Raw genomic sequence first — 26640 nt, 5'->3', positions numbered from 1 at the left:
GGAATACTGGCACTGAACATAAGACTGAATGCCAGATGAGTAAGAGGATGTAGGCATGGAGTAGAAAATAACCTTTTTAAGCTGAAGCATAATTCAGAGAAAAATATATGAAGTGAAAACTTTGGGAAAAGTCAGTAAGCAAATGTGGGAAGAAGTTTGTTGAAAAGTGGTGACACAGAAATACTAGAATTTAGTAAATATAACACCCATATTGGATATGGTAGAACAGTGATCCAGGAAAAAGAAAGCCTGTTAATCAAACCATAGTAGTATGCCAAGCATTAAATGAATTTGAAGATAAAGATAATTAAACATGGAAGCTAACTGAAGTTAGCCTTTCTCTCCCTTTTTATCCCTTTTCCTCATTATTTTGGCTTTTTACAAAACAAAACAAGACAAAACAAAACAACAAAAAAAAGAAAATCCCCAAAAAATTAACTGTAGGATCAAAGTCACAAGTAAAACACAAAATTCAAAAAGGGCCTTTAGCATAACTTTAATGCAGCCACATGCATTAGCATTGTATATTTTTTACTATACCTTATTATCAAAAAAGCTGGTATGACTATTATAAATTGGTAGATAATATGTTGGTTTAATGGAAATGCCTTATTGAATAGTGACTTTCACTTGACGCATTGATATATCTATCGTTTGCTTTCTGGTGGGAACAAGTCATAGGGTAGGAGTAAGAGTAGACTTTATTACAACTGCCAATCCATATTCATTAAAGCTTCTGCTGTTATTGCTCTTCATTTGCAGAGTAAATTAGCCTCTCCATAAAAATTAGTGACATTACAATATTTGGCAGCGATGCAACAAAGAGTCTTTAAATTTGCTTGTATGCAGCCTGGACTGCCTACCTGGGTGTCAAATCTTAACAGAACACCACACACCTATGTGATCATATATGTGATCTAGATATATTTGAAGAACTGTGTGGGAAACAAACTGTTGATACTGCCAGACTGACCTGCCTTTAACAGTGTATTGGGTTTGCATGTGGGAGGCTTACAGGGGTGGCTTCTGTGAGAAGCTGCTAGAAGCTTCCCCCATGTCCAACAGAGCCAATGCCAGCCGGCTCCAAGCTGGACCCACCGCTGGCCAAGGCCGAGCCCATCAGTGACGGTGGCAGTGCCTCTGGGGTAACAGAGTTAAGAAGGGGTGGTGTGGGGGGAACCAGCAGCAATTGCAGCCAGAGAAAGGAGTGAGAAGATGTGAGAGGAACAACTCTGCAGACACCCAGGTCAGTGCAGAAGGAGAGGCAGGAGGTGCTCCAGGGGCAGGAGCAGAGATTCCCCTGCAGCCCGTGGAGAAGATCATGGTGAGGCAGGCTGTCCCCCTGCAGACCATGGAGGTCTATGGAGGAGCAGACATCCACCTGCAGCCCATGGAGGACCCCACGCTGGAGCAGGTGGAGGCACCTGAAGGAGGCTGTGGTCCCGTGGGAAGCCCGCGCTGGAACAAGCTCCTGGCAGGACCTGTGGCCCTGTGGAGAGAGGAACCCACGCTGGAGCAGATTTGCTGGCAGGACTTGTGACCCCATGGGGGACCCATGCTGGAGCAGTTTGCTCCTGAAGGTCTGCACCCCGTGGAAGGGACCCACACTGGAGCAGTTGGTGAAGAACTGCAGCCCGTAGGAAGGACTCATGCTGGAGAAGTTGGTGGAGGACTGTCTCCCATGGGAGGGACCCCAGGCTGGAGCAGGGGCAGAGTGTGAGGAGTCCTCCCTCTGTACTGTCCTATCACTATACCCCCTGATAAACAGTCCCTCTCCAGCTTTCCTGTAGGCCCCTTCAGGTACTGGAAGGCTGCTATAAGGTCTCCCCAGAGCCTCTCTTCTCCAGGCTGAACAACCACAACTCTCCAGCCTGTCCACTAATAATAATTTTTCAGCCAAGTCACTTTTGCAATTTCAGAATAGGCAAGAAAAAAGCACTATTTTTTAATGCTACAAAACCATCTTCAATAACGAATCTGTTATCAGTCTCAACAAAGCTCATAAACAGACAGCTCCACAAGCATCACTAAAATGAAAATAATTTCCTATTATTTTGTACAGTATGTCTTGCACTTTGGTGCAATGGTATTTTGTGACTCCCGCATAGCTATTCTGAGCAAACTTCCTGAAGAAATAATCTAATAGAGAGTTATGATTATACGAAGTGAATATATACCATTATAATCAATATTTTCAAAGTAGTAGATTTTGAATTGTTTTACTCTGTCAAAATTCTGAGCACTGTGTAGCCCAGTAAATCAGGTTTTTGCCATTAGAAAAAGTCCATAGTCTTTGCACTATGGACTGACCTGCACCTGGCACTGACCTGCCAGGTTTTTTCTAGACTTGTTCCAGCCTGAACAGATTCTAGCTTGTTCCAGTTGTGATAGCAATTGTCTAGGCAACTGTTATTGCCAAATTTTTTTTTAGTTTAGCTTTCGTTTGTAGCAACAGTGAGTAGTTATTCTGCATGGACTGAACTGTGGTGTGGGGAAGTGCGGACAGAGGTCCCAGACTGTAACACAAAAGAAAAGGGGTCGATGCTCAGAAAGTTGTTTTTCAGTGTAACAATTTCAATGGCACCATTCAAGCTTTTTTGTATTAAATTGGACTATGAGTGAATATCTCTGCAAGTAGTCTATAATTTTGTCTGTCACACTGGCAAAACATTAAGTATGTCAGTTCATGTGGTAAGAAGCTGGTGACCATGCACAGGGGAACCCCAAGACCAGTGGAGGGGACCCCAGTAGGAGCACGACCAGCCTCCCAAAGGGGGTGTGCTTACTGGGAATACGTGCCCAGCCTCGCTACTGGTTGGACCTGGGGGCATGGAGCTGCGTCATAGTCGCCTCTGTCGGGCTTCTGGATTTGGTCCCTCTCCTAAAAAGGGGAATAACAAAAAAATTATTAGATCTGTATAGGTGCTGTGTTCCAGTTCTGCCCATAATAAGATTTTGAGTGCAACCATCAAAATTTATCTAGATGAAGATTTACTAAGTAAATCTCTACTAAGTGTAGAGTCCGTTACCATGGCTAATCCAAAATACAGGAAATGCATTCGCCGTTACTGCTTGCCCCAGCCACTGCTGCTCACCAGCCGCTGCTGCCTACCAGCCACCGCCATTCGCACTATGTGAACTACTCAGTTGTGTGTCAGCTCTGCGCTCAGTTTCATCCTGCAATTTGTTTTCATTACAAATGACATAATGCATTTAGTGGCAAAGGAAGATGTTTTATTGGTCTGCCATTCATGGAGGAAGGTGGTATTGACACTCTCAATTGCACTGAAGTCAGCAGGACTAGACTGAACAATTCTTTCTCAAATACAGATGGGAAAACTGTTTGGTTCTGAAAGTGGCAGTTGTAAGCCACTGATACTGCACTAAGATATTAAAAAGATGATGTGAGGAAGATCCCTTTTCTTAATACCATACTCAATAAGTCATGATGGCTTCAGCATTTTAACTCTGCTACGGTTTGATCCTCAGTCTGCTGAAAATGAAATACAGGAACAGTGAGTCAAGATGAAGAAATCTCTTGATCAATGGCGATGATTAGGCAACTGCAACTGATTAGGCAATATGATTAGGCAATTGTACAACTGCAGGGATGCCCCAGGATGAGGCAGAAGGAGAACAAGACTGAAAAATAAGCTGAGTCCCTTAGGTAACGTAAGTCAGATTTAGCTTATGTAATGGAGCAGTTCTGTGTTTTGCATAACAAACAAGTACCTCAGCGTGTTGTCCTTATTTAGAGCATTAATCTACTTTCACTAACAACTAAAGCTTTCTACTTGCTTTATGCATTTGGCAATAAAATTTATCTTTTTTCTTTTTTTTTTTTTTGTTTGTTTGTTTCTGTGCTAAAGGTGAAAATTGTTTCATGTACATAACTCATGGTGCCGATATGGTCAGTGACAGGACACAAGGAGATGGAATGAAGCTGCATCAGGCTGAATCAGTTCAGATTGGATATTAGGAAAAGGTTGTTCACTGGGAGGGTGGTCGGTCACTGGAACAGGCTCCCCAGGGAAGTGGTCAAGGCACCAAGCCGGTCAGAGTTCAAGGAGCGTCTGGACGACTCTCTTAGTCATATGGTTTAGTTTTAGGTAGTCCTGTGAGGAGCAGGGAGTTGGACTTGATTATCCTTATGGGTCCCTTCAGCCTCAAGATATTCTATGATTCTAAAATGATAGAAGCTGTCTTCACCAGTTCCCACTAATTCAAAAGTTCTGATGGCTTAACAGTGTATGGGCAGAGTTCATACTGCACTGGTATTGACCATTCTCTTGGAAACAGCATAAACCAGCTAATACTCACAATAGATTCTTTATCACTGACTCTATCTTACTCACTAGAAATGTAATTGTGTGTCCATTTCTAATCTGGACATCACTGTAGCTTTGGTCAACCTGGCATTCACAGGTGCAGTATAAACCATCACAGAACCATGATCTGTGAATCAAATATATTTTATTGCTATTTTTCCAAGTTACCCATTGAACAGAAATAGCAGTTCATTCAGCAGCTCTAGTCAAACTGTTCTCATAAGGAAACTACGTAGAACTCATGGTCTGCCTGGGGTGGCTGGAAGGTGAACCTCCCTTCCTAACAATTCAGCTAGCCTCTATGTCTGGAAACTAATTGTGAAGCCGCTGGATTTTTCTCTCAGATCAATAAATAAGTACTATAAACCAACTCATTCTTTAACCAAAATAATTTCTATCTTTCCAAAAGAGGAACAGACAATCAGTCCTATTTATTTGCAAGATACATTATCTCTTTCTTAAGCTCAAATCAAAATTAGGTGCAGCTATTTCACTTTAAGTGAACCCTGGTTCAATGAATGCAAAGAAAAGAAATTACATGAATTCAAAACTGATTACATGGACAGAAGAAGTATTCACTATTAATAAAGAAGTAATTAATCCAGTGTGCTACCTCTGCCATTTCTGTCTCTCAGCTAAGTATGAAAAAAGGAATGTTAACAATTTATCCTGCAGTTCTGTGGCACAAACTGATTTGTTTATTTCTGGTATGTAGCTGGTTTATTTTCTTAATTTTTCTGTAACAGCATGGAAGCATTTCATCTGCTCTGCTGAAAGAAATCTTTATGCGAGTCCATGTTTCTTTGTGGGCTTATACTTTCTTTTACAGCCCTGAAGGTTCTTCTGTACCTTCCTTTGCTGAATGACTGTTTTGCAGTCATTCATTCTAAGAAACAAGTCCCTTCTGTTCCATCATCTGCCATCATGTGTTATAACCTGTTCACTGCCGGGTGGCTTGGGGACAAGACTGCAACTGAGAATTGTTTGAAAAAGTCCCAGGACATTTGTATTACATTTTACCTTCAGGGTGTTTTCTGCTGGATGATACGTGAATTCTGTACCCTTTGAAACTGAACAACATGAGAGATTTTAAGACACAGGGAGAGTGAGGAATGAGATGCCTAATGAGGTGCCTAATTCATGTCCTTTATGTGACAGCAGTGCCCAGGGGATCTACTCAGGATGGGGGTCCTGCTTGCCTGAATGATATCAAAATGCAGACACTGATACAGAAATCACATATAAGCACATTAATGGGTCAGGGACTAAAGTTGTTCTTTCAACACTAATTCAAACTATATTAATCTTCATGCAAGTCCTAGCAAGCATTACTTCCTGTTACATGATACACCATTGTTTTGTTCTTTTGCTGGGTGCAGAAAAGCCCTCCAGGTCTTCATTATTTACCCCATGCCATCTGAAGCAAGAATGCCTGACACAGCAAATGAGAAAAAATTTGTGGGACCTGAGAGCTGAAAGAAAATTAAATCCGTGCAAGATACTTGATGGAATCTAATGATTCAAAGTGAGGAAGCAGACTAGTCAACTGGGTCATGCTAGACAAGTATTACACCCACACATTAAATTTGGGATGTTCCCAAGAAAAAACCCCCAGCGGTCGCTTCTGATGATCTCCAGTATCAGAAATAACCAGAAATACTGCCTGAGCAATATGGAGCAGAGTCATTTTTTCAGACCTATACAGAAAAATTGTTTGAATTTGAATGAGTTCAGTGCAACTAAGAATGGGGCCACAGTGCCCTGCTGCCAGGTGATCTCCCTAACCCTGGGCTTCAGTTTCACTGTCTTCTTGCTGGCTTAATGTGGTTATTTATAGAAGAACTGCTTCAGTGGAAGGACCCAAGAAAATGCCTTTGAGAAGCTTTGTAATTTGGTGATTACGGCTCTCTCTGGGAAGTAGGTGGCAGGTGTTCGGATCTCTTAGGAAAAGAAGGATTTTGAACCTCAATGTCTTGTATTCTGCATAAGCGATCTAACAGAAACAAGTGCGACAAATGGCTCTGCCCCCTCATCAGCCTTCAAGGGTTTTCTGCGGGGACTGGCTTGCTTAGATCACAATTACCACGTAAGGTGACTGAGACGATTAGGTTGAAGAATGTATGGCTCAGCTGCTGTGCTTCATGACGTGCTGCAGGCTGGTTGTATGTTTAACCTCTTAAGCAGTTCTGGCCATGCTCGGCATTAGAAATAGCACATGCCTTATGGACTTAAGAGAGTTAGCTGAGGATTTTGCAAATGTGCAGGTAGACCACTGAAAGAGACAGCTGCATAAGTGACACTTAAATATAGTCCCAGATGCTTAAGAAATGTAACAAATTTTGACATTTTTTCTGTTAAAAGCTGTGGGAGTGACCACAGTGACTCTGCCTGTGAAGGCATATCTCTGGCATTATCACTCTACCACCACCGTGCGTGTTCCCTCTTTCCTCTCATCATCATAATGGGAAGGAACAAAGACAATGTGACAATCCAAAGCTGCTGCTTAGTTAATCTCACACAAGGCGTACCTTGGCATTATTTGTATTGAGGAACAACAGAAATTTCTTGCAGAAAGATACATAATTTCAAACTTAACACCAGTTCCCAGCAAATCTCTCCTTTTGTTGAGACAGGGAACACAGGATCTGGTAAACCAGCTTGTGGAGAATGTTTACATAAAAATAACTCGTCCTTCTTTCTCTGAAACTTCAAACAGGAAGAGTTCAGCCTGACTCTGAAAACAGTCCTGAGAGAATAAATAAGCGGGCTTGGAAACCTTCTCTCTATCTGGCGCTGCATACAAGCCTGCTATTTTCTTAACAAAAGATCCAGTATAGCCCATACTCTAAAAAAAAAAAGCTCAGTTACTAAGTGATGTTAATATGAAAGTTTGAAGATATGAGGTTCAGTCATGCCATTTAAAGTGACCTATAAGAAAGCCAGGGCACTTAAGCATCTTCCCTACATCTAAGCAAAGGGATTTGGGAGCAATTCCCAGCTCGCAGGTCCCTGACCATGTTTCAGTTCCCTCGGGGAATCAAATCAAGCACAAACTATCATCTCCCCTACAGAAAGGAAACTGAGCAGCAGAGGACCTGCTGCGGCGTTTCCCCGTTGCAGCTGACCATACGGGCTGCATTACAGCATTGACCTGCCCCGCAGTCCAAGGGTGGCCTGAGACAATCACCTGCCCTTCTCACCTCCCCTGCCCATCTCTCACTTCCTCCCCTTCCCTGCTCCCTGCCAGGCCCTCTTCATGATGGTCCTTCTCTCTGTCTTTGCTATTCTGCCTAGTGGCTTCTCCATCCAACAGCATGCCATCCAAACATGGGGAAAACAAATAAACTGCGGACGGGCTCCAAATCCTGCAGGCTGGAGCTCTGCTCATGGGTTACTGTGGTTGTACCTGCCAGCTCACTGTGTGTTACATCTACCTGGAGCGCAAACTTTTTGGAGGAGGAATTGACTCATCCCAAACTGGAGTCATGAAGACTGCTTTCACCTGGTCCACAAGAAACAGCATGTCTGTGCCAAAACAGAAAGCATTTTACCTTGAATTGCCTGATCCCTAAGCCTGCTTCTGCTTCTGCACCAAAATTTCAGAAGAAGCAAGAGTCCCTTTTGGTCATTCTCAATGTGAGTCATTAATGATACAGTAATTGTCATATCATATAAGCTTGCAGCTTCTATCTTGACTACATAGACATAGACTATGTTGTTGTTTAGTCATCAAACACAGAGGAAGTGAAGCTAATTATGTCACTGTGATATTTTTAAAAATAAATATTTTACATGTATACTATTTTCAGTTACAAATTACGTTGCTGGAAATACTGAGAATTGTTTTGATTATATCATGTCATCAAATTTTAGCCTAGCCTTTCTGAGCCTAAACACATCTGTGCCACCTACACAGCTGTGGTTGTTGTAAGGTGTGTGTGTTTGTGTGTGTAGGGTGGAATTACAGCTCTGTAACCTTGTAGCCTGATCTGCAATGATAGGTGGTTTAATCTGCCGTGTATTTCTGCATAGGATCAAATCTGTGGGTCTCTGATATTTGTCAAAGTTAGCTTTACATTTCTTGCTCCTAGGAGTTTTGCTTTATGTATCGTCCCTTTTAAGGATAACAGCACTGAGAGAGTTTACTGACAATGACAACCTTCACCCTTTTCCTGTTGCCGCAGTTTGTTCCTATCCTGCCCCCCAAAGTTTGCATTCCATACATTCATTAAATTTCTACCCTGTCATAAAGTAGCTTGTTTTCCCAAATCCTTTACTTCTCAGAAGTGTATTTTCAGACTGGATCTCTTTCCTTCTGGCTGTTTTTTAAACTTATTCTCTCAAACCCGGTATCATAAAATTTGCACAGTAACCTGAGTGGTAAGTACCCTGTAGTAAGATACATCAGAGCAAGTAAAACAAGTCATAATTTCACACAGCCCTCTGTCTTTGTCTAATGCTAATATCTATTACTTTAGTCCCAAGTGGGTCCATTATAACAGGATGGCTGGGCTTTTTTGTGTTTCAGTATTGGCAGTTAGCGTTGACACATATTGAGCTTGTAAATCCTTTAATAAACACAGAGAAAATGGTAAATTGCAGATACCTAATCACTGAAGTAATTCTGATGATGTCTTTTGCTCCCGCTTATTTATCTGTAATTTTGGAGGAATTCTTAAATTTGTGTTCCCTTGGCTTGCCTTCCCTTATTAGATGGTATTTCTAATAACAGAGGTTAAAGTAAACCTCTTATAATAATACAGCTGCCTATAAACAATAAGGTTATAAAGTATAGAGAAAGAGATGATAATTCTAGAAACATAATGACCTTACGCAGTCTGACCTTAATATCATGTCTAGTTCTGGTCACACAGCCTTATAAAGCAGATGATAGCAAGAAAAAAAGACTGCTAAAACTGTCAGGAGAATTAAAAAATATTGCTCACATCAAAGGGCAAAAAATTGTAACATCAGTTTTAAAGTTAAAACAAATAAGAGATCTGCTAAAGATACAGAAGCAACTTACAGAAAGCAGGTGCTCTTATTTACTCTGAACAATGACATATTCAGTGAACTAGGACAATAGTTTGAAAATAGATAATAGGAAAATATTCTTTCATAAAAAGGACTTTACTGTATTATTTTAAATCTGAGATTCAAGTGAGAATGTGGATATTAAGAATGTTTGTATCTATGCAACAAAGAACTAAAGAAAAACAATGCAGAATTCAGCAGCTCTTGAAATATTCCACGACAGGATTTTGTTTACTCCTCACTTCCATTAAGCATAGAGGGGAATAAGATAGTCTGAGACGGTCTCTGATTTGGACAGCTGGACAATTCTGATGTTCTGCAACTGTAATCATCAGATCCAAGGAGAAACTTCACACTTTAAACACATGTCAATATGATGCAAGTCATTCCTTGGAGTGCCATGAAAAATCCAATGTGGAGAGCTGTGAATGGAGCAAGAGGAACCATGAAATTTAAAATTTCTGGTGTTTATTTAGGGCTGCACACACAGTACCAGTTTGTTTGAGCCTGAACTTTCAACAAGCATTTTCCCTCTGGAGTTGATGCTTGTGCAGCCTCACACAGGGATAGTGAGCCCACATCCGATATTTACTTTGTGTGTCAAGTGACTCAGTTTCACAGTGTGTAACTCATACTCTAAGTCTCATGAACATAACACAGAAAATTCCCAAATGTGAAGCGATGAGCTGTGTGTTTCCTCCTTGGCACCCATCAGAAAGCGGCCAAAGGGCTTCTCCTCTCCTTTGGTGGAAACACTTGAATGGTACCAGATCCAGGTGCTCTTCCAAAATAACACACATATGTTGTTAGAATCTTCTCTCAATTTATTATTAAACTTGAGACAGCTTGTACAGGAAGAATACGTTTCCCAAGTAGAGTCTGCAAAGCAGCTGTTATCTGGGCAATTACTTCCTGAACCAAAGCCAAGTGAAGTCAATGTTGAGATTTCTATTTTGTCTAAATTTTGGTTCAGACCCTAGCAGGGCTTCTTATTGATCATTCCTTTCTTAGTTCTCATGCTTTAGATGCTCATAATAGTTATACAAATTAAGTAATTGGAAATAAACTGATGTTATCACTTGCTTTATATTCCCCACTACATCCTGATTCTCCTGTTATAGCTCTACATCTCCCTGTTATACTACTATGTTGTCATTTCACTGTTTTGTATCACTGCAGATACAGCTGAGTGCATTTTATTTCCAAGAAATGCTGAGATCCCATCATTTCCTTATGGCTGACATTTATTTGCACCATGATTTCCAACAGAATTGTAAACAGGACACTTCTACAGTATTTATGAGAGCCTCATTTAATTTTTGCTTCTCTTAATTTGGAATTGACCTCAGTTGGAAATCTATTCTTGTATGCAAGCTACTTTTTAGACCAATGACCATATTGAAGCTTCTTTCCCTTTGTCTTGGAGCAGAACCTCCACATCGGAACTACAAAAATGTTCCCAAAGCATTTTGTGAATAAAACACTCTGCTAAATTATTAGTGTGACACACCCAAGTTTTCCATGAGAAAGGTTCCTCGGATGATTCCTGGAAACTACATCCAGCTAGCCCAGCCGTCAGCTAAGTCTCTGATACAGACTACTTTGGGGCATAAACCAACCTTGTGTCAAGGCTCTGTCAGAATCGTAAAAATTGTTTTCCTTCATGGCTTTGCCTGCAGGGTCTAATCTAACAGAGTGAGACTAATAGATCAAAATATGTAGCTAGAGAGAGAGCATGCATTTTACCAAGGAGAGCATGCATTTTACTAAGCTCAGTTATTGCAGTTGCCTGGCCACATCTTCACTGCCCTGGTGAATCACTTCCTCAGGCTGTCCCTTGTTGAAGCTGCACTCCATGGCACTGCAGGCATCTTCGAGTTGTCCTGGGGTACCAGCACTGCAGTTTACCTTGGGATACCTCAAACGTGACATCTTATGCCATGGAACCTTGCAACTTCCCATGACCAAATTTTTCTGGCATTTGTCTTACCCTTACTTCTCTGCACCACTGATGTCTTTTGACCCCATCATGCAGCTCTCCATGATTTACTTGCTGTTATCCATCCATGTACTATAGCAAAAGAACACATAATCTGGACCAGTGGTATGATTTATGAATTACCAACTTTCTATGGCCAAGACACATCTGTGCCTGAACTTGAAGGCCTGCATACCTTCTTTTATTGAAGTACCCTACAGGCCCAGGCCAGAATCAACTGACCTCAAGAGTACCCAGAGCCATAGCCAGTGGTAAATGTGGGTGGAGAGATAATTCTCTGGACAGTGTGAATGGAGAAGAAGGGAAGTATTTTGGAGCTAAGTCCTTCCCTGAATCAGCAGTCATAATGCAAGAAGCATGCATCAAATGATATTAATTTCAGCCCTGGCAATAACATAACTGTCCCAGTGTAATTATTTTTAACATTAACTATATAAAATACTATTTTAACATTAATAACCCTCAGTCAGCCCTAAGGAGGGGCATTTTCTGCACCTTCATGTCCTCAACAGCAGCAGGAACCATGGTCAGGAAGGACTTGATCTCCTGATTTACCTAGAAACAGTCTGGAACCATTAATTTAATGTATATGCATGGTATGCCTTGACTGCTGGGGCCCTGAAGTCATGGTTGTCTACAAAGTCCACCTAAATTATCTTGGTCTCTCTACCAACAGCACTGACTCCACCAGCCGAAGCTACAGTTGCCTATGTCCTTCCTGCCTGAGACTGTGGAGTCTCTGCAGGGACCGCTCAGAGGACACAAGCAAACAGCACAGGCAAAAGTATTCCCTAAAATGGAGCCCTCCTCCCAACTACACTTACGCGCATGTGCTCCCTCCCTAATGCTCACTAGGTTAGTGCAGGGCTGTTCCTGTGTAGCAAGCGTTTTGTGCTTGAACTACTTACCCATCTCAGCATCCTAATAACGTCATTTGGGCTGGAGAAAGCAACACTTTACCCTGGAAATGGCCCATCTGTCTCTTTTAAGAAGAGCAGAACAGGATCATGCAAAGTCCAGCAGAGACTACACAGTATGGACATGACCATTCTTGGGAAGCTGCTCCATAAGCCTCCTACGTCCTGGTGGTAGGACCCAGGTGTGGTCCGTGCAAAAAGTAAAGCTACAATTTGAGTGGCTCACTCAGATACGCACAGAACTGCATCATCCTGTATTATTATGGCAGTAGGAAATTTATTATACGACATGTAAATGGGAAAGCGAAACCTGGTTCTTTGCTGCCTGGAAAGATTTTTTCTTAGAGTAAAATGCTCCCTCATACATTTTCTATGAGGAAGACAGGGGAAGAGCGCACTCTCTGTAGAACAGCGCACAGAAGATAACAGCGTACAAAGTTGAGGGGATAGCTGAAGTGAATGTCAGAGATACTCCTGAACAGCACTGGCTGGAAATTCAAACTGCGGTATGTAATCGAAGGTCTGTGACTAAAAAGGACGCATCAACCACATGAAGACTCTGTTAGGCAGGAAAGAGGGAGATCCCAGGCCAGACACAGTCTCTGTGGTGTTTGTACCTTCTGCACCATGTTGGGAAGAACTGGTGAGGTCTTCTCTAAAAACATTTTTCATCAGAAACAGCAGAACCATCAAAACCAAAATTTGATGTGGACTCAGTGTGTGTAGACACCCCATTTTGTAAAAAAACCCAAACAAACAAACATAATCGACAGAAGGGGTTGATCCTACATCCCAAATGAGCTTTCTGATTAGCGGGTAGTAAGTCTTTCCAAAGAGTACTGTTTAATTGTATGTGTGTAAAGAGGAAACATCTCCAGCAGGACAGACTGAAAGAAATTCACCACAACATAAGTGAATGTGCAAATCTTTCACATATAAGACTGAAGACTGAGGTCTACACCCTCCTTTAAATCGGTCTGAGCAAAAAACTGAAACAGTATATTCTTCCCCCCAGAGCCAGTAAGTATGCTAATTGACAATATGGCTACAGACTATCCCAGAGGACAAATATTTTTCTGTTAAAAATTTCCAAAATTTCTTTTTTCTTTCTATTGCAAACAGTAAAGATGCTTGAAAGTCTCAAAAGTGTTTTCAGGACAGGAAAATCAATTTCTGCCAAGCTCAAAATTCTCAGTAGTCTTACTGATCTGGGCAGTATTAGGGATTCTAAGATCAAGACCATATTCTTCATCTGTAAAATATTCACAAGCCTGGAAATACTAGCTTAGAATGAACTGTGAAAGGCTTAGAAATTATCCTTAGTTATTCCAAGCAGATGTGGTTACATACTTGATATTTCAGACACTTTTTATTATATTTGTACTGTTTTACTTGGGTTCTTTGCAACTGATATATTTGTCCGTTTTTGCCTTACTTCCATATTCTGCAGTGTTATTTTTTCAGAAATCAAGTTGTATCCTTAAAGGCTCTTATGTTCCTGAGGAATTGGAACATGTCTATGTATGTGTGTGTGTGTGTGTGTGTATAATTTTCCAGTGAATGAAGTTAAACAAAGGGATTGCATTATTCCTAGGACCATTCCCAGAGCATACTGTTTTGGCTGTCTTGCAGTGATGTTGAGAAAAGGACTGTCAATAGACTGAAAAATTAGTGGCCCTGACAATGAATATAACTAGAAGTTGTTTCCTAAACTTTTTAATATCCTAACTTATCACTCAGAGATCCATATTTCAAGAGAATATAATCATTAAATTCTACTTATTACTGTTGGGACTTTTTATGTCTTCACTAGATGTACGAATTCACTATAATTAGCTGCAGCTTCCTCACCCACCTATCATTTATGGTTCTGTGTAGATCCTCTACGGAGCAAAGCTGTCAGTGCCATCTAGTGTCCTCAGAGCAAGTTTCTGGAGACTATTCTGAGAAAAAAAGCATTTTCATGCCAAGATTGAATTCCTTCTCCAGTTTCTCAGCTAGTAGTAAATCTCATGTAGCTCACAATATGTTTTACAGTGTTTATTGCCTTTCCAACATATTAATGAATTAAGAGGACAGCTGTCTAGCTTCTCACTTTGGAAAGTTTAAATTATGTTTGTGCATTTCTTTCTCTCCTGCAATATATATTTGCACCCTCTAAGTCCTACTTGTTCAGAATCATGTAACCAGCACAGAAACTAGTCCTGAGCAGCATCTGACAGATTTCTTTTCCTGCCTTATCCTTTCTCCCCCTCCAAATTATCATTCCAAGCAGAGATCAAAATGGATATAAAAGCCACATTAATCAACAACAGTTTATGTACTATTAGGTGGATTTGTGTAGTTCCACATAAAAATTAGCACCCAACTAGAAGTTATTGATTTTGCTTGTATTACATCCTGGGACACAGCTGTCTCAGCCTCTCATGGTTCTTTTCTCACTCACAACATCTCAGGGAAAGCAGTCAGTTCAGTCTCTGCCTCAAGAAAAAGATTCGTTTATTTTCAATGCTTGATGGTCTTGGGCGATATCCCATATGGGTTCCCACCAGGGACTCATGCAATGTTATTCTCATGAGATGGCAGCGGGTTCCAGGGCACTGGGTCCTGCAGAGAGTTTTCCTTTCTGGCTCTCAGGGCCCCTCTGCCTCTGACCTCAGCCTTCCACTTCCACAGCACAAGCATTTTTGTTTTCCATTTTTTCTTAACAAAATGCCAGGAACTGACAGCCTGGTACTTTTCTCAGCTGAGGTAGACCTAACCGCAGAGCAGCACACGTCTGTCGCTGGGGATGCAGACGCATGAGCTGGAGCCATGCTTGGACTGGTGCCGAAGGCTGCTTCCAGTCAGCCGAGCGGCAAACAGGAATCTGACTGTTTGGGCTGGGGAACAGCTGGATATGATCATGCTGAAGCCTCTTGAAGATCCAGCTTCCTATGTAGTACCTTTTTGCCCTACAAAATGTTCACTGTTAACAGAAATTCGCATACATATGAAAGACATTCATTGACGTCTCCTTGCTTCCCTTTGCGTTCCCTGCTCCAGTGAAGCTCAGGTCAGACCTTTGAAATTCAGAGCACTCAGACTCAACTACGAGCCCTTACATAAGACATAATTTTCCACCAAGTTTTTATACTGAGAATAACGAGGACTAGGGTTACATATCCAGACTTTTATTTCACTGTAATTAAGCTAAATTGCAGCCCAATATCAAGCATTATTTTTTCAGGTACACAATGTCTGTCAAAAATGATCTTTATATATAAATGAACCAATTTATGTTTATTACGTACAGAGAATTGTACTGATTTTTTCCCTAACAGTTTTATCAATATCAAAGTCAGCCTGGAGAAGAGAAGGCTCCGGGGAGACCTTATAGCAGCCTTCCAGTACCTAAAAGGGGTCCTGCGGGAAAGATGGAGAGGGACACTTTATCAGGGAGTGTAGTGGCAGGACAAGGGGTAATGGCCTCAAGCTGAAGGAGGGTCGATTTAGATTAGATGTAACGGAGAATTCTTCCCTGTGAGGGTGGTGAGGCACTGGAACAGGTTGCCCAGAGAGGTTGTGGAGGCCCCATCCCTAGAAGTGTTCAAGGCCAGGATGGATGGGGCTTTGAGCGACCTGGTCTAGTGGAGGGTGTTTTACAGTCAGAAGAGACAATTAAATCTCTTAGGTTACCTTGACTGACCATCTGTGTTGCTTAAGTTACAGAATTAAACTCACCTAGCCCACTGGTGGGTAAGCCTGGCCACACATGCCTGTTTAAAGGTATTCATTGTTGATGGGCTTTGCTTGGCAGGCCTGGCTGATTGATTGAATTAGGGGCTGGTTTTGAGAAGGCAGAAGAGGACAGTGTAGTTTCAAATAGTTATTAATATTTAGCATTCAAATTAACGTGGAACTGAATTTCACAGTATGCATCAATAATTTCTCTTACTTTCTGTAATGATAAGGACTAATTCCAAATTAGTTCTTATTCTACAGATTGAGGAGTCTTTCCTTTTTCCTCTCTTTCTGTCTTTCACTCTTCCTCTCTTTTCTATAAAATTCATTTTCTCAGAGGGAAAAAAAACCAACCCCAAACAGATTGTTAAGTACATGTGAAAACTTTAATGAATAAAATGCACAGGTTAGGATTCCTGATTTCTTTTATCCAATAGCTCTGTCTTGCTTTTATGACATGCAGCACAGGAAATGTTAATTTAAGTAATTTCACAATGTCATTTTATTCTTCCAGTTTATTTAATATTATTTTTTAAACTGAACAATAATTACAGTCCCACATCATTTGCATTAATTATAGAAAAACCCCAAACAAACAAAAAGACAAACTTACATGGTACTGAAACAATTGATGTAGACAATAAAAGAGTGAACAACATGAAAAAAGATACTCTTTTTCATATTTTAATTTGAATGTTCAGTTTCACTGCTGGCACCATAACCTCTGTAAAGGCCACTTGAACTATTTCAGTTTACACCAGCTGAAAACGTGGACTGTGTTACCAGATGTAGATTCATGCAAGTTTTCAACCTATATCATTCTCCTGTTGTTGCTACTTCTTTCTGGTTTCCCCAGTATCATACTGGCTGATGATTTCTACAGGGAACACTCGTCCTTTTTCTTGCTTTTCTGTCTGCTTTGGAATGACACCTCGCTGCTTCTATACCTTCTGCTCGTTCCAAAGATAACAGGGGCATCCATTTCCAGGGGGACATTCCCATTCAAATGGGGATACATTTAAATACCTTTGAATTCTCTAACTTCAGTGTTGCAGCCTGGTGTTATCCTGCTCAGGGAGTCACCATGCAGTCCTCACTCATTCATTACACATCTGAATTCCCAGTACGTTAACAGGAATTTCACAAAAAGCTGAAGCATTAGTTTAAAAATATAACACTCGTGGGTTTATCAAGTCTATTTCTTAGGACATGCTAGGAGATCCTTGAAAGATGCCAGACATGCTCAGATTACGGGGAATTAATAGTGCTCATGATCATGTAGAATGTATCCAGCACCTCACTTTAATACTAGACAAACTTTAAATGGTGTAATGCCCCTTGAAATGCTAATAATTTCTTTTCTTCTTTCTTATTAAGTTAATTCAGTCCCAGACTGACATACAGCTATATAGTTCCATATATACAGTATACATTTGGTGGTAGGTAGCCAGTGCTTGTTCACAGAACCTTGCTATCCTCTAATAAATCTATATGCCCATATTATTACTTCCATGTACTACAAGCTGCTCTGCAGCCTATGACATGGCACTCAGCTGTAATTAGCACCAAAATATGGAGTTAGTATGCAGGACACGGACAATCCTTTTGCTCCAGATGCTGTATTCAAACTGCAGTGGCCCGTTGAAGAAGTAGAGATAACCTAAAGAAAACAAAAGTTAAAATGAATTAACTCTAAGAAAACTGTGTTGTCATGTTAAAATTATCCTTCAAATAAAAATTACTGTGTTTGCTTTCATTTTTAATAACTCTTTTAAATGCAATATTTTAGTATTTAGAATGCTGAGCTAAATTTTCAAAGGTCTTCATTCCATCTGCCAGACCTGGATCGCTGTTTTAAAATAACTGATATTTTAATATAGTGTCAAGCTCTGCATTTTATTACTATACAGCACTTGCTTAGGAAAATACAGGGTTTGCCTTTTAATGTTTAAGACTCTGACTTGGAAACACTCCTTGGAGAGCTGGATAGGAATGGGCTCCATTTGAAGGAACAGACACGTTATAACACTTCAATATTAAGCATATGTCTTGAGGTTCCCTAAGCAAGGATGCAGGTCTACTTTGGCTCCTCAAATATGTCTGTACACAGTTTATAAGAGCAGCTTGGCCAGAGGGCAATTTAGATCAGGAACCTGATTCAGTCAAGAACAGAAACGTTGATGTGAAAAAATGAAAATTACAAATGACAGAATTTCCCACAGGATATCTATCTCAAGTTTCAATGACAACTAATTGTAATAAAGTTTCATTATCAGATTATGTACCATTTCTTTGATAGACAGCATCCACTCTATCACCAATTCCTGCAAATTCTTCTTCTATCAGCCTGGGGTAGCCTGCTTCCATAACCTCCGCCTCTTCATCATAACTATATTAAACACAAAAGAAAATAAAAATTCAGAGGATTTAAACAGCTTGGGAGTTTGGTCTGTGCCCTTTACATGCTTTGAAGTTACCCACGTCAGAAGTACCCAGCAGCCCTTAGGTATCTTATGTCTATGCAATAATGAAACTCAGGGTAATAACCATGGCACTCTTCCACAGAAGTACAAGTTCAATAAACACAAAACTAATAAAACTGAATTTTCAGAACTGATCTATAAAGTACATATTATATGGAGACGATTGTACTTGGATGTATTGGCACTACAGACCTACCCTGAGGCTGCTTGGCACAGAGATACTGGGAAGGGATGGTAATGTCTTATTTATGCATCAGACCTAGCTGTAAGTCCCACTGATGAACAGCAAAACCCAGCCATCCTAGGGTGGGACAGATTTCTTACCCTCACAGCACTGATACCATTTGGTGTCACACAAGCAACTCAAAGAAGCAAAATGGGAATTTTGTCTAGGAGACATGACCGTATTACAAATTCTCCTGGATTAGGGCACTTTATTCTCCTTTCCTTTCTTGCATGCTTTCAGCTTTTATAGGCTGTGCCCATATGTTTATAAAAGTCTTGCAAACACCTTTATGACATATTCTACACAGCTATAGCACCAATGAACACCACAGACTGGAAACAGGTGAGCCACAATCAAGTGCCTGGTTTGAAACAACCTGCTCATCTTTTGACAGTTCTGGACAGGTTACAACTAGACACACAGCAATCTGTCTCCAGCTTACCTCCAGTACTTATTTCCAGTAAAAAAGAGAGTCTTGCCAGTGTCTTTAATATGGACGGCCGCATCTATTCTTTTAATTTCTTTTGGGAACCCTATTTCATATATCTTTTTAGGAAAGTCTTCAACTATGTCATAGCCATTCAAAGCCCAGACTTTCTTTCCTGAAAATAAGAACAAAGTATGCATGAATCTTTGGTAAAGGCTCAGCTTTGAGATCAGAATAAAATGAGGATGTCATGATCCCTATTTTCATACAACTACCGGATTCTTAGGTTACATACTCAACAGGTATTAAACTATTTATGCTAACTATGATCCTAGGCATCTGAGCTTAATTGTACATCTCCTAATTCACTGAAAATTTTATAGATTTGCAAGGGGTGAAACCAACAGGGTTTGTTTTCTGAGCAAGGAAGGTAGGACATTTTCTTCTATTTATTACCTTTGCATCACTGAGCTTGACTAAATATTTATATTTTTCCACTAAAAACAAAATTGAAAACTCACCCTTAAACATGAATACGAGATCTTTGATGGGGTTTTCATAAGCTGCATCTATTTTATTTGGAAGCTCTGGCCAAAAGGATTTAAGTAACACCAATTCTGCCTCAACCATCTGAGGGTGCAGTCGCCAGAAAAACCTAGTTCAGAAAAAGAAAATGTATTTTTGTATTGGATCTGGCTGAGATGGAGTTAATTTTCCCCATAGCAGCCCTCACGGTGCAATGCTGTGCTGTGTGTTGGTAGCCAGCAAGATGTGGATAACACACTGGTGTTTAGGGTACTGCTGAGCAGTGCTCCACAGCATCAAGGCTGTCTCTCCAACATTCCCCCTCAGCAGCAGGCTGGGGGTGGGCAAGATCTTGGGAGGGGACACAGCTAGGACAGCTGACCCCAACTGACCAAAGCGATATTCCATACCATATGGATTCTGCTCAGCAATAAAAGCTAAGAGAAAGGAGGAGGAAGGGGGGACATTTGTTATTATGACGTTTGGCTTCTGGAGCAACCACCACACATACTGAAGCCCTGCTTCCTGGGAAGTGGCCGGACACCGCCTGCTGATGGGAAGTAGAGAATAAATCTTTTGTTTTCCTTTGCTTCCACGTGGAGCCTTTGCTTTTGCTTTATTAAATCACCTTTATTTAGACCCATGAGTTTTTTCCATCTTATTTTCTCCCTCTCCCCATCCTGCTGAGGAGGGGAGTAAAAGACCGGCTTTGGTGGGCACCTGGCATCCAGCCAAAGTCAACCCCCCACAATTTTATGTTTCTTGTCATACTACAGAATAGCAGTATCTTTGATGTGCTATACTAAATATTAATGAAGGACTAATTTTTTTTCATAACATAGAATTTTCAATACACAGAGCTCCTTGTAGACCTTTCCCTTCCTCATAGTCACCTAGCTGCAGACCTTTTCTGTCACTCACACAGTGATTATCTCAAACAACAACAAACTGAAATCTTTTTCCATTTAGAATAAGAGAAACACTGCTGTCCCATGTAAGGCTTCTGAATGTAGTACAACTTCATTCAAATAAATGTTAGTAGATTTGTACATGTTGAAGAAAGCTCTGTGAAATGAAAAATGTGTACAAATGGTGTCAGTCTTCAGCCATATCACCTTCACTTCATATTACTGGGCAGTCAAGTCTGTAACTGTATTATAAATCCTGCCTAAAAAGATATATGATGTAGTTTCTCAGAGGCATCTATATTGATTTGTGATTTTTTAAATTGATGTTTCCTCAAAACTTTAGTAAAAAAATGAAATGGTGTTTTGGCTTGCTCAAATTTTATCCAGCACCCACCACCCATGATATGGCAGTCTCTTTACCTGTCCTTGAAGATCAGCATTTCTCCACGAAGTTCTGTTATTGCATCAAGTGATAAATCTGCATCACATTTCTCTGGTGTTTTGGGATGTTTTGGATTGGGATCTTTGTCTCCAGCACCTGGAATCATATTGTATGATCTAAGTTTGACAATGTTCATTTCCTTTCTGTGGATTATGATATTGAATAGTACATGGAAGAGTTCCCAAACAGCATGATGGGCAAGCCATTTGTACTGGGGAAAGTCTGTTCTCTCTTCCTCTCCTTTAGCCAAATATATTCATGGACTTTGCAGTTCAGCTGTGCTGCAAAGATGTTAAATGGACTTGCTTTCTTTATCTCTAGTTTTAAAAGTCTCCCAAAGGTTTTATTCTTTCCATGATGAAACATGGATCTTTCTGTTTCTCCATTTAGACTCTGTTTTACCTTCTTTTTTGAGGCAGGTCAAGAAGTATAAAGACTCTGCCCTCCACCTCCACCACTAAAGGAAACAACACAGTGACCAACTCTCCTCTGCAGTGTTACTTCCTTTTTTTTTTTTTTTTTTTTTCCCCCCCTCTGAACTATTAAATCTAAGCATCTTCTGTTCCTGAAGTCTGGTTGCCAAGAATCCCATGAATCGGCCTTAATCAGTCATGACTTGCCATTGAACATCTGCAGCTCTTTAGTAACTGTTCAGTGCATCTGTAACAGGTTATAAAGACACAGGAAATATATATTATACAGACTTACCATAGAGCTCTTGGATCCCTTGCACATCATCATCAGGAAGCACAAACCCAGTTTTTCCAGTGTATGTGTAAATTGGAAACATCAGAGCTCCAGGGTCTCTAGAGTGTTCAAGTCCCAGTGAATGACCAAATTCATGGGCAGCAACAAGAAACAAGTTATACCCTATAACAAACCACAGTGAAAGCAATTGTATAGCTCCTTGTATCACCAAAGTGGACTCAGACTAATCAACTAACCCTAACATTGTGTTTTAACATACGTGACAATGAAGGAGACAACTGAATTAACAGGAAAATTATGTATAATTGCTTGTATTTTTCAAACTACCATGGGTTTTTTTTTTAATAAGGGCCTAATCGATTAAGTCTCTCATAGCTGGTGTTCAACCTAAGTCTTATTTGACAGTGTTGTTCTGTAGGCAGATTTAGATTTCCTGAAATTTCTTAGCAACACTGGAAAGCTCTAGAGTGAAGTCTTAGTCCTACTCAAGTCAAGAACTTGAGTCAGGAATTCATCTTTGGTAGAGAGTCTACATTGTTTCCAGTATTACCACAATTAGCTTTAATACTAAGAGGGTGAAATAACACAGTACTGAAAAAAAAGTGGTTTTTTTTTTTTTTATTAAAGCTCTACCCTGAATAGACAAGGTGAAAAATTTTGAAATTAGATGTAAGTAGCCGCTTTGCAACTGAGTTAAGTATATGTGTTTTCTATAGGCTTCAGTAAGCTAATTCCCATCAGTTTGTGATCAGAACTAGCTGCCCTTGAGCTCAGTGAAATGTCAAGCTGATAAAATACCTTGTTTGTGGCATTTTTTTAATCACTCCACTTAGGAGGTGTATATCTTAAAATTTATGCTAGGTATATGTTATACTTCCATTTATGACTGGAGATTAAACACAGCTTCCTGTGAGTAGAGAGTGAACATAATGACTAATGAACAGTAAACAGGCAAACCAAACTGTTTACAGATCTCAAACAGGATGAAATTGTCCATCCACCACCATTTCAAATAATCTCAGGAACTTCTATTACCTCTAGAATCATCTGACCAAGCTTCATCATCATCAAAATGGGCATCTCCTCCGTAGTCTGGACCAGGGGGAAAAGCATGAGCCAGTAATCCAGAAGGTCCATCGAAGGGGTAAAAGTCACCATGTTCTATAAAACAACATTCAAAACAACATTAAATCAATTATCCTATTTTACTGGCAGCAATATAACTGTAATGTAAAAATAATTGGTTCACTGTTACCTTTAGTGCCGAAGGAGATCATGATATCAGCTATGCCACTTCGTATTCTGGTGAAGTTAAGCGGTGTCACATCAGACCAAACTTTGAATGCTTTTTTGAAAGCTCGGTCTACTTCAGCACGTCTCAGATCTGAAGTGTAATTCATAATTCTATTGAACAGATTAATATCTCCAGTTAAATTGTGTGAATTGAAGAAAATGTGTAATATACTTTTATCTGACTGTACATCTCATTAAAAAGTTTTTGTTTGTTTCCTATGTTCTTATCTAAAAACAATGAGCTGGGTAGCCACATATAGTATTAAAAAAAGAAAAATAACCATTTCCATTTTTGTTAAAGTCATTCAGAGACATCTGAAATGATCAAATAGCTTTTTATAATTGGTTTTATATGCACCAGAAGATTTAGAAAATGAGAGATACATTCTGTATTAAGTCAAATCATATCAGTAACTCAAAACTTTTTTTATGCCATTTAAAATATCTCATGACCCTTGCTTCCTGGAGGAGCAAAACATGATCCAAAGAGGTTTTTGTAGGCTAGAATCATCCACATTAAAGTAATATTTATCACCAGATACTGAATTGATATCTTGGAAAGAGTTCAGTGATTTCATATTTGGAATCTGCTAAAGAAACTCAGGTTGCAGCTGGTCAAAACACCTGTTGATGACCTTGTCGTATTAAGGGAGAAGGAGCTACCGTATGACCTTTCAGCACCGTAGCTTCCTAAGGCCATCTTCCTGAGGTCACGGTTGTGGACTTCTCAGAACAACCATAGATATCTACATCTGGACTATGAGACAGAAGAGGGACAAGGATCAGTCCCTGCTCTCACAGCCAAATTGCACAGGCTGTTTTGCTTTTACACTGCTTTGGGATAACCCCCTCTCCAGGAGATTTGTCCACGATGAAGCAGACACCAAACCAGGTCCAAAACAGAGCTAAGGAGTGATCTAAAGATTAAGCGCTGTGTGAATCAGTGGTGAGGTGCATGATCTTAACCCTATCACTCTTTCATTTGGCACGATGGATGTGCCCAGAGTGTGTACACAGACACCAGATGAGGAGCAATTAGCTTGCACCACACCAGCTTTCCTACATGACAAAGTGCAATGGAAAAAATTCATATTTACTTGCTTGGGCTGGAAGGTGGGTCTGGGGTACCATTCCAAAAGTGAGGCTGTAAGGATTTTAAACTGCAACATGAATTTTTTCAAACTCAAACACACCCTTCTCCCATCAACCTCATATACTGAGCAACTTACTGGACAAAGCACCTGTAAAGAAGGAACAGCAATAACACTGAAAATGCCATGCATTTACCTGTACGTCAAATTAGTTTTTGACCATTTCAGTTTTCTAGGGAAAAAGTTATATTCCCCCACATCTGGGACACCACATCTCGGTTTCTGCATCAGCTCATATGTTTCTTCATCTAATTTGCCTGTCACTTCCAAGCCAAAAAAAGCTTGCATCTCTCGAAGTTTAGATGCCACTGTGTTGGCACTCTTCCTCATTATGCCAGCAGGATTTGGACGGAGATCATAGTGAGTCCTGAGATAGCGCTAAGAAGGGGAAAAGAAGTAATAAGCCTAGTTTCCAAAAAGTTGTAACTACACAACTTAGTCTTTATAAAACATGCAAACGAATTATTTTATACTGTACCTCTGCAAACTGAAGGTCTTTTTCTGTGAATTCATGGCTATCTTCAAGGGGAATAGGGATTGTCAGGCAAAATGACAAACCCAACAAGAAAAAGAAGACAGCTGAAAGTCTTGATTGCATCATGTTGGATTTGTGAAGTCTGAAGCCCTGATGTTTTAGAGGGCAGTTGTCTTCACTTTTATAGTCCCAACCCAGTGAGTCACCACTTAGGGACAAGTTAGAACTTCTTTGTCACTGAAAGTAAACATGCTTAGGCGGCTGCTTTTTCTCTCCTCCCTAACACTGTGGTTTAGGCATCTGTTGTCCTACCGAGGGCTCTGAAACCGTGTCCTTGTATAAACATAGTCTCTGAATATTGACATAGGTTGTGGGAAGAAATGGGCAGAAGCAAACTACACTTTTTGATTATTTTGCAATAACTTAAACTGGCAGTAACTTTGCAATAACTTACTGTTCTCTGCTAGAAAAATTGCCTTTCTACATTAGATAGACAATAAAAATATATAACAAGCTTCATGATTTTCTAAATAAATTCTGCAACTTTTCAGTGTTTACACCTGTTCAACAGCAATTTTTAACAGTTGGAATAGATCATACACACTTCAATTGTTAATAAATGTTGCCTTGCCTGATAAGAAATAACATTTTGGAGTATCAATAGGATATTACATTTCCTTGTTTCTGTAAAGAAATATAACTGTAAAGTATTAATACAAATTTTACTTCAGAGATCCTTAAGGTGACTTCCTATGTATCTTTCAGAATAGCTTACTTCTTGAAATGTACCTAAAACCAGAAATGCTAAATATCAGGAAATAATTTTGAATATTTAAAAATGCTTTTTATTATTAGTAAAGTAGGTTATGTAAAGTGATTAGTTCATATAATTTGTTTTCCTTAAAAACCATCAATTTACTTGATGAAGGGAGCACAGCTATAGATCAATGAGACAGCTACTACTTTGAGAGAGGTAATCTACCAGCTATAGGTAGGCAGTGAATCTGTGTATTCAGAATGACAGAAAAATGTGATTTTGACTTACAAGGTGGAAAATAGGATAAATCTGGCATTATGACAGACATGGGCATTATTATACTTCAAAGCTTGAAGATGATTTCTGTCTCCTCAGGGTCACTCCAATCTCAGGTGCTGCAAAAATGTGTATCATACCACATGCCCACAAGCATGAGTCCATGGGCAGGTGCTGTTTCGGCTGAATTCACCTTCCTCTTTCATGGAGACTGTTCCTGTATGGAAAACCTCTGGTAGACACTGGCACACACTTTCTGGAACGCACTACCCTGCCGTGGACGTTGCCTTGTTGACAAAACAGGAAAAGGACAAAAATCAGTGAAGCTGTATGTGTAAAAGCTCAGTTTGTTACTCAAACAATATTAGCCTTCTATCTTACAATGACAAACAGCAACAGCAAATAAAGGTGGGAGGAATTTGCTATGTAAGCTATTTCTACCCCACTGCCCATCTCAGCCAGTGCTAAATATGGCTACACCATTTAGGGATAGACAACATCTGGTCAGACAGTTTGTATATGCTTTTTTACATTGTCCATCACCAGCACTGAGACTTTTTTATTCAGCAATGGTGGCATAAAGACTGTTAATTATCCCACCTTCTCAAGAAGTGCTCTCTGTGAGTAAAATGAATAACTTAAAAATTAGGAAGAATTCCTGTGAATTCCAAATTCCCTGAAAATAGCTTTCTTGTACCTAACGGAGAACAATTGTACACCACCATTTACATATCACAGCTCTTTGCCAGATGTGACTAAAAGCTTTTTATTCTGTGTCAGACCCCTATACCACTACTCTTTCTCAGCTCTGATGTTGGAATCTTTGCTTCTGAAAAAGGAGAAATTAATTTGGTAGCCAACTGTTACTGCAAAAAACTCATAAAGTATGATCGGTCCATCATACTTTATGAGAGAATGATCCCAAATTATTCCTAAGTGGTTTCAGGATTGTCTAAATAAATATAGAT

General features: G+C 40.0%; 1 protein-coding gene across 1 annotated transcript; it reads right to left on the bottom strand.

Moving 5' to 3' along the window:
* Positions 1–16371: 16371 nt before the first annotated feature.
* Positions 16372–24803, bottom strand: LOC129210126 (collagenase 3-like). Its single transcript, XM_054835711.1, has 10 exons — positions 24643–24803; positions 24301–24542; positions 22976–23124; positions 22756–22881; positions 21721–21882; positions 20991–21108; positions 19659–19792; positions 19153–19312; positions 18287–18390; positions 16372–17661 (listed from the first exon to the last, which is right to left on the bottom strand). Exons 1-10 carry the CDS (start codon positions 24763–24765, stop codon positions 17561–17563), a joined length of 1419 nt encoding a protein of 472 aa, XP_054691686.1. The 5' UTR covers positions 24766–24803; the 3' UTR covers positions 16372–17560.
* Between the last annotated feature and the right edge of the window lie 1837 nt (positions 24804–26640).

This window comes from Grus americana, chromosome 1 (genome assembly GCF_028858705.1).
Source record: "Grus americana isolate bGruAme1 chromosome 1, bGruAme1.mat, whole genome shotgun sequence".
NCBI lineage: Eukaryota > Metazoa > Chordata > Aves > Gruiformes > Gruidae > Grus > Grus americana.
The sequence above is the reverse complement of the archived record's forward strand: the minus strand, read 5'-3'. Positions and strand labels throughout refer to the sequence as shown.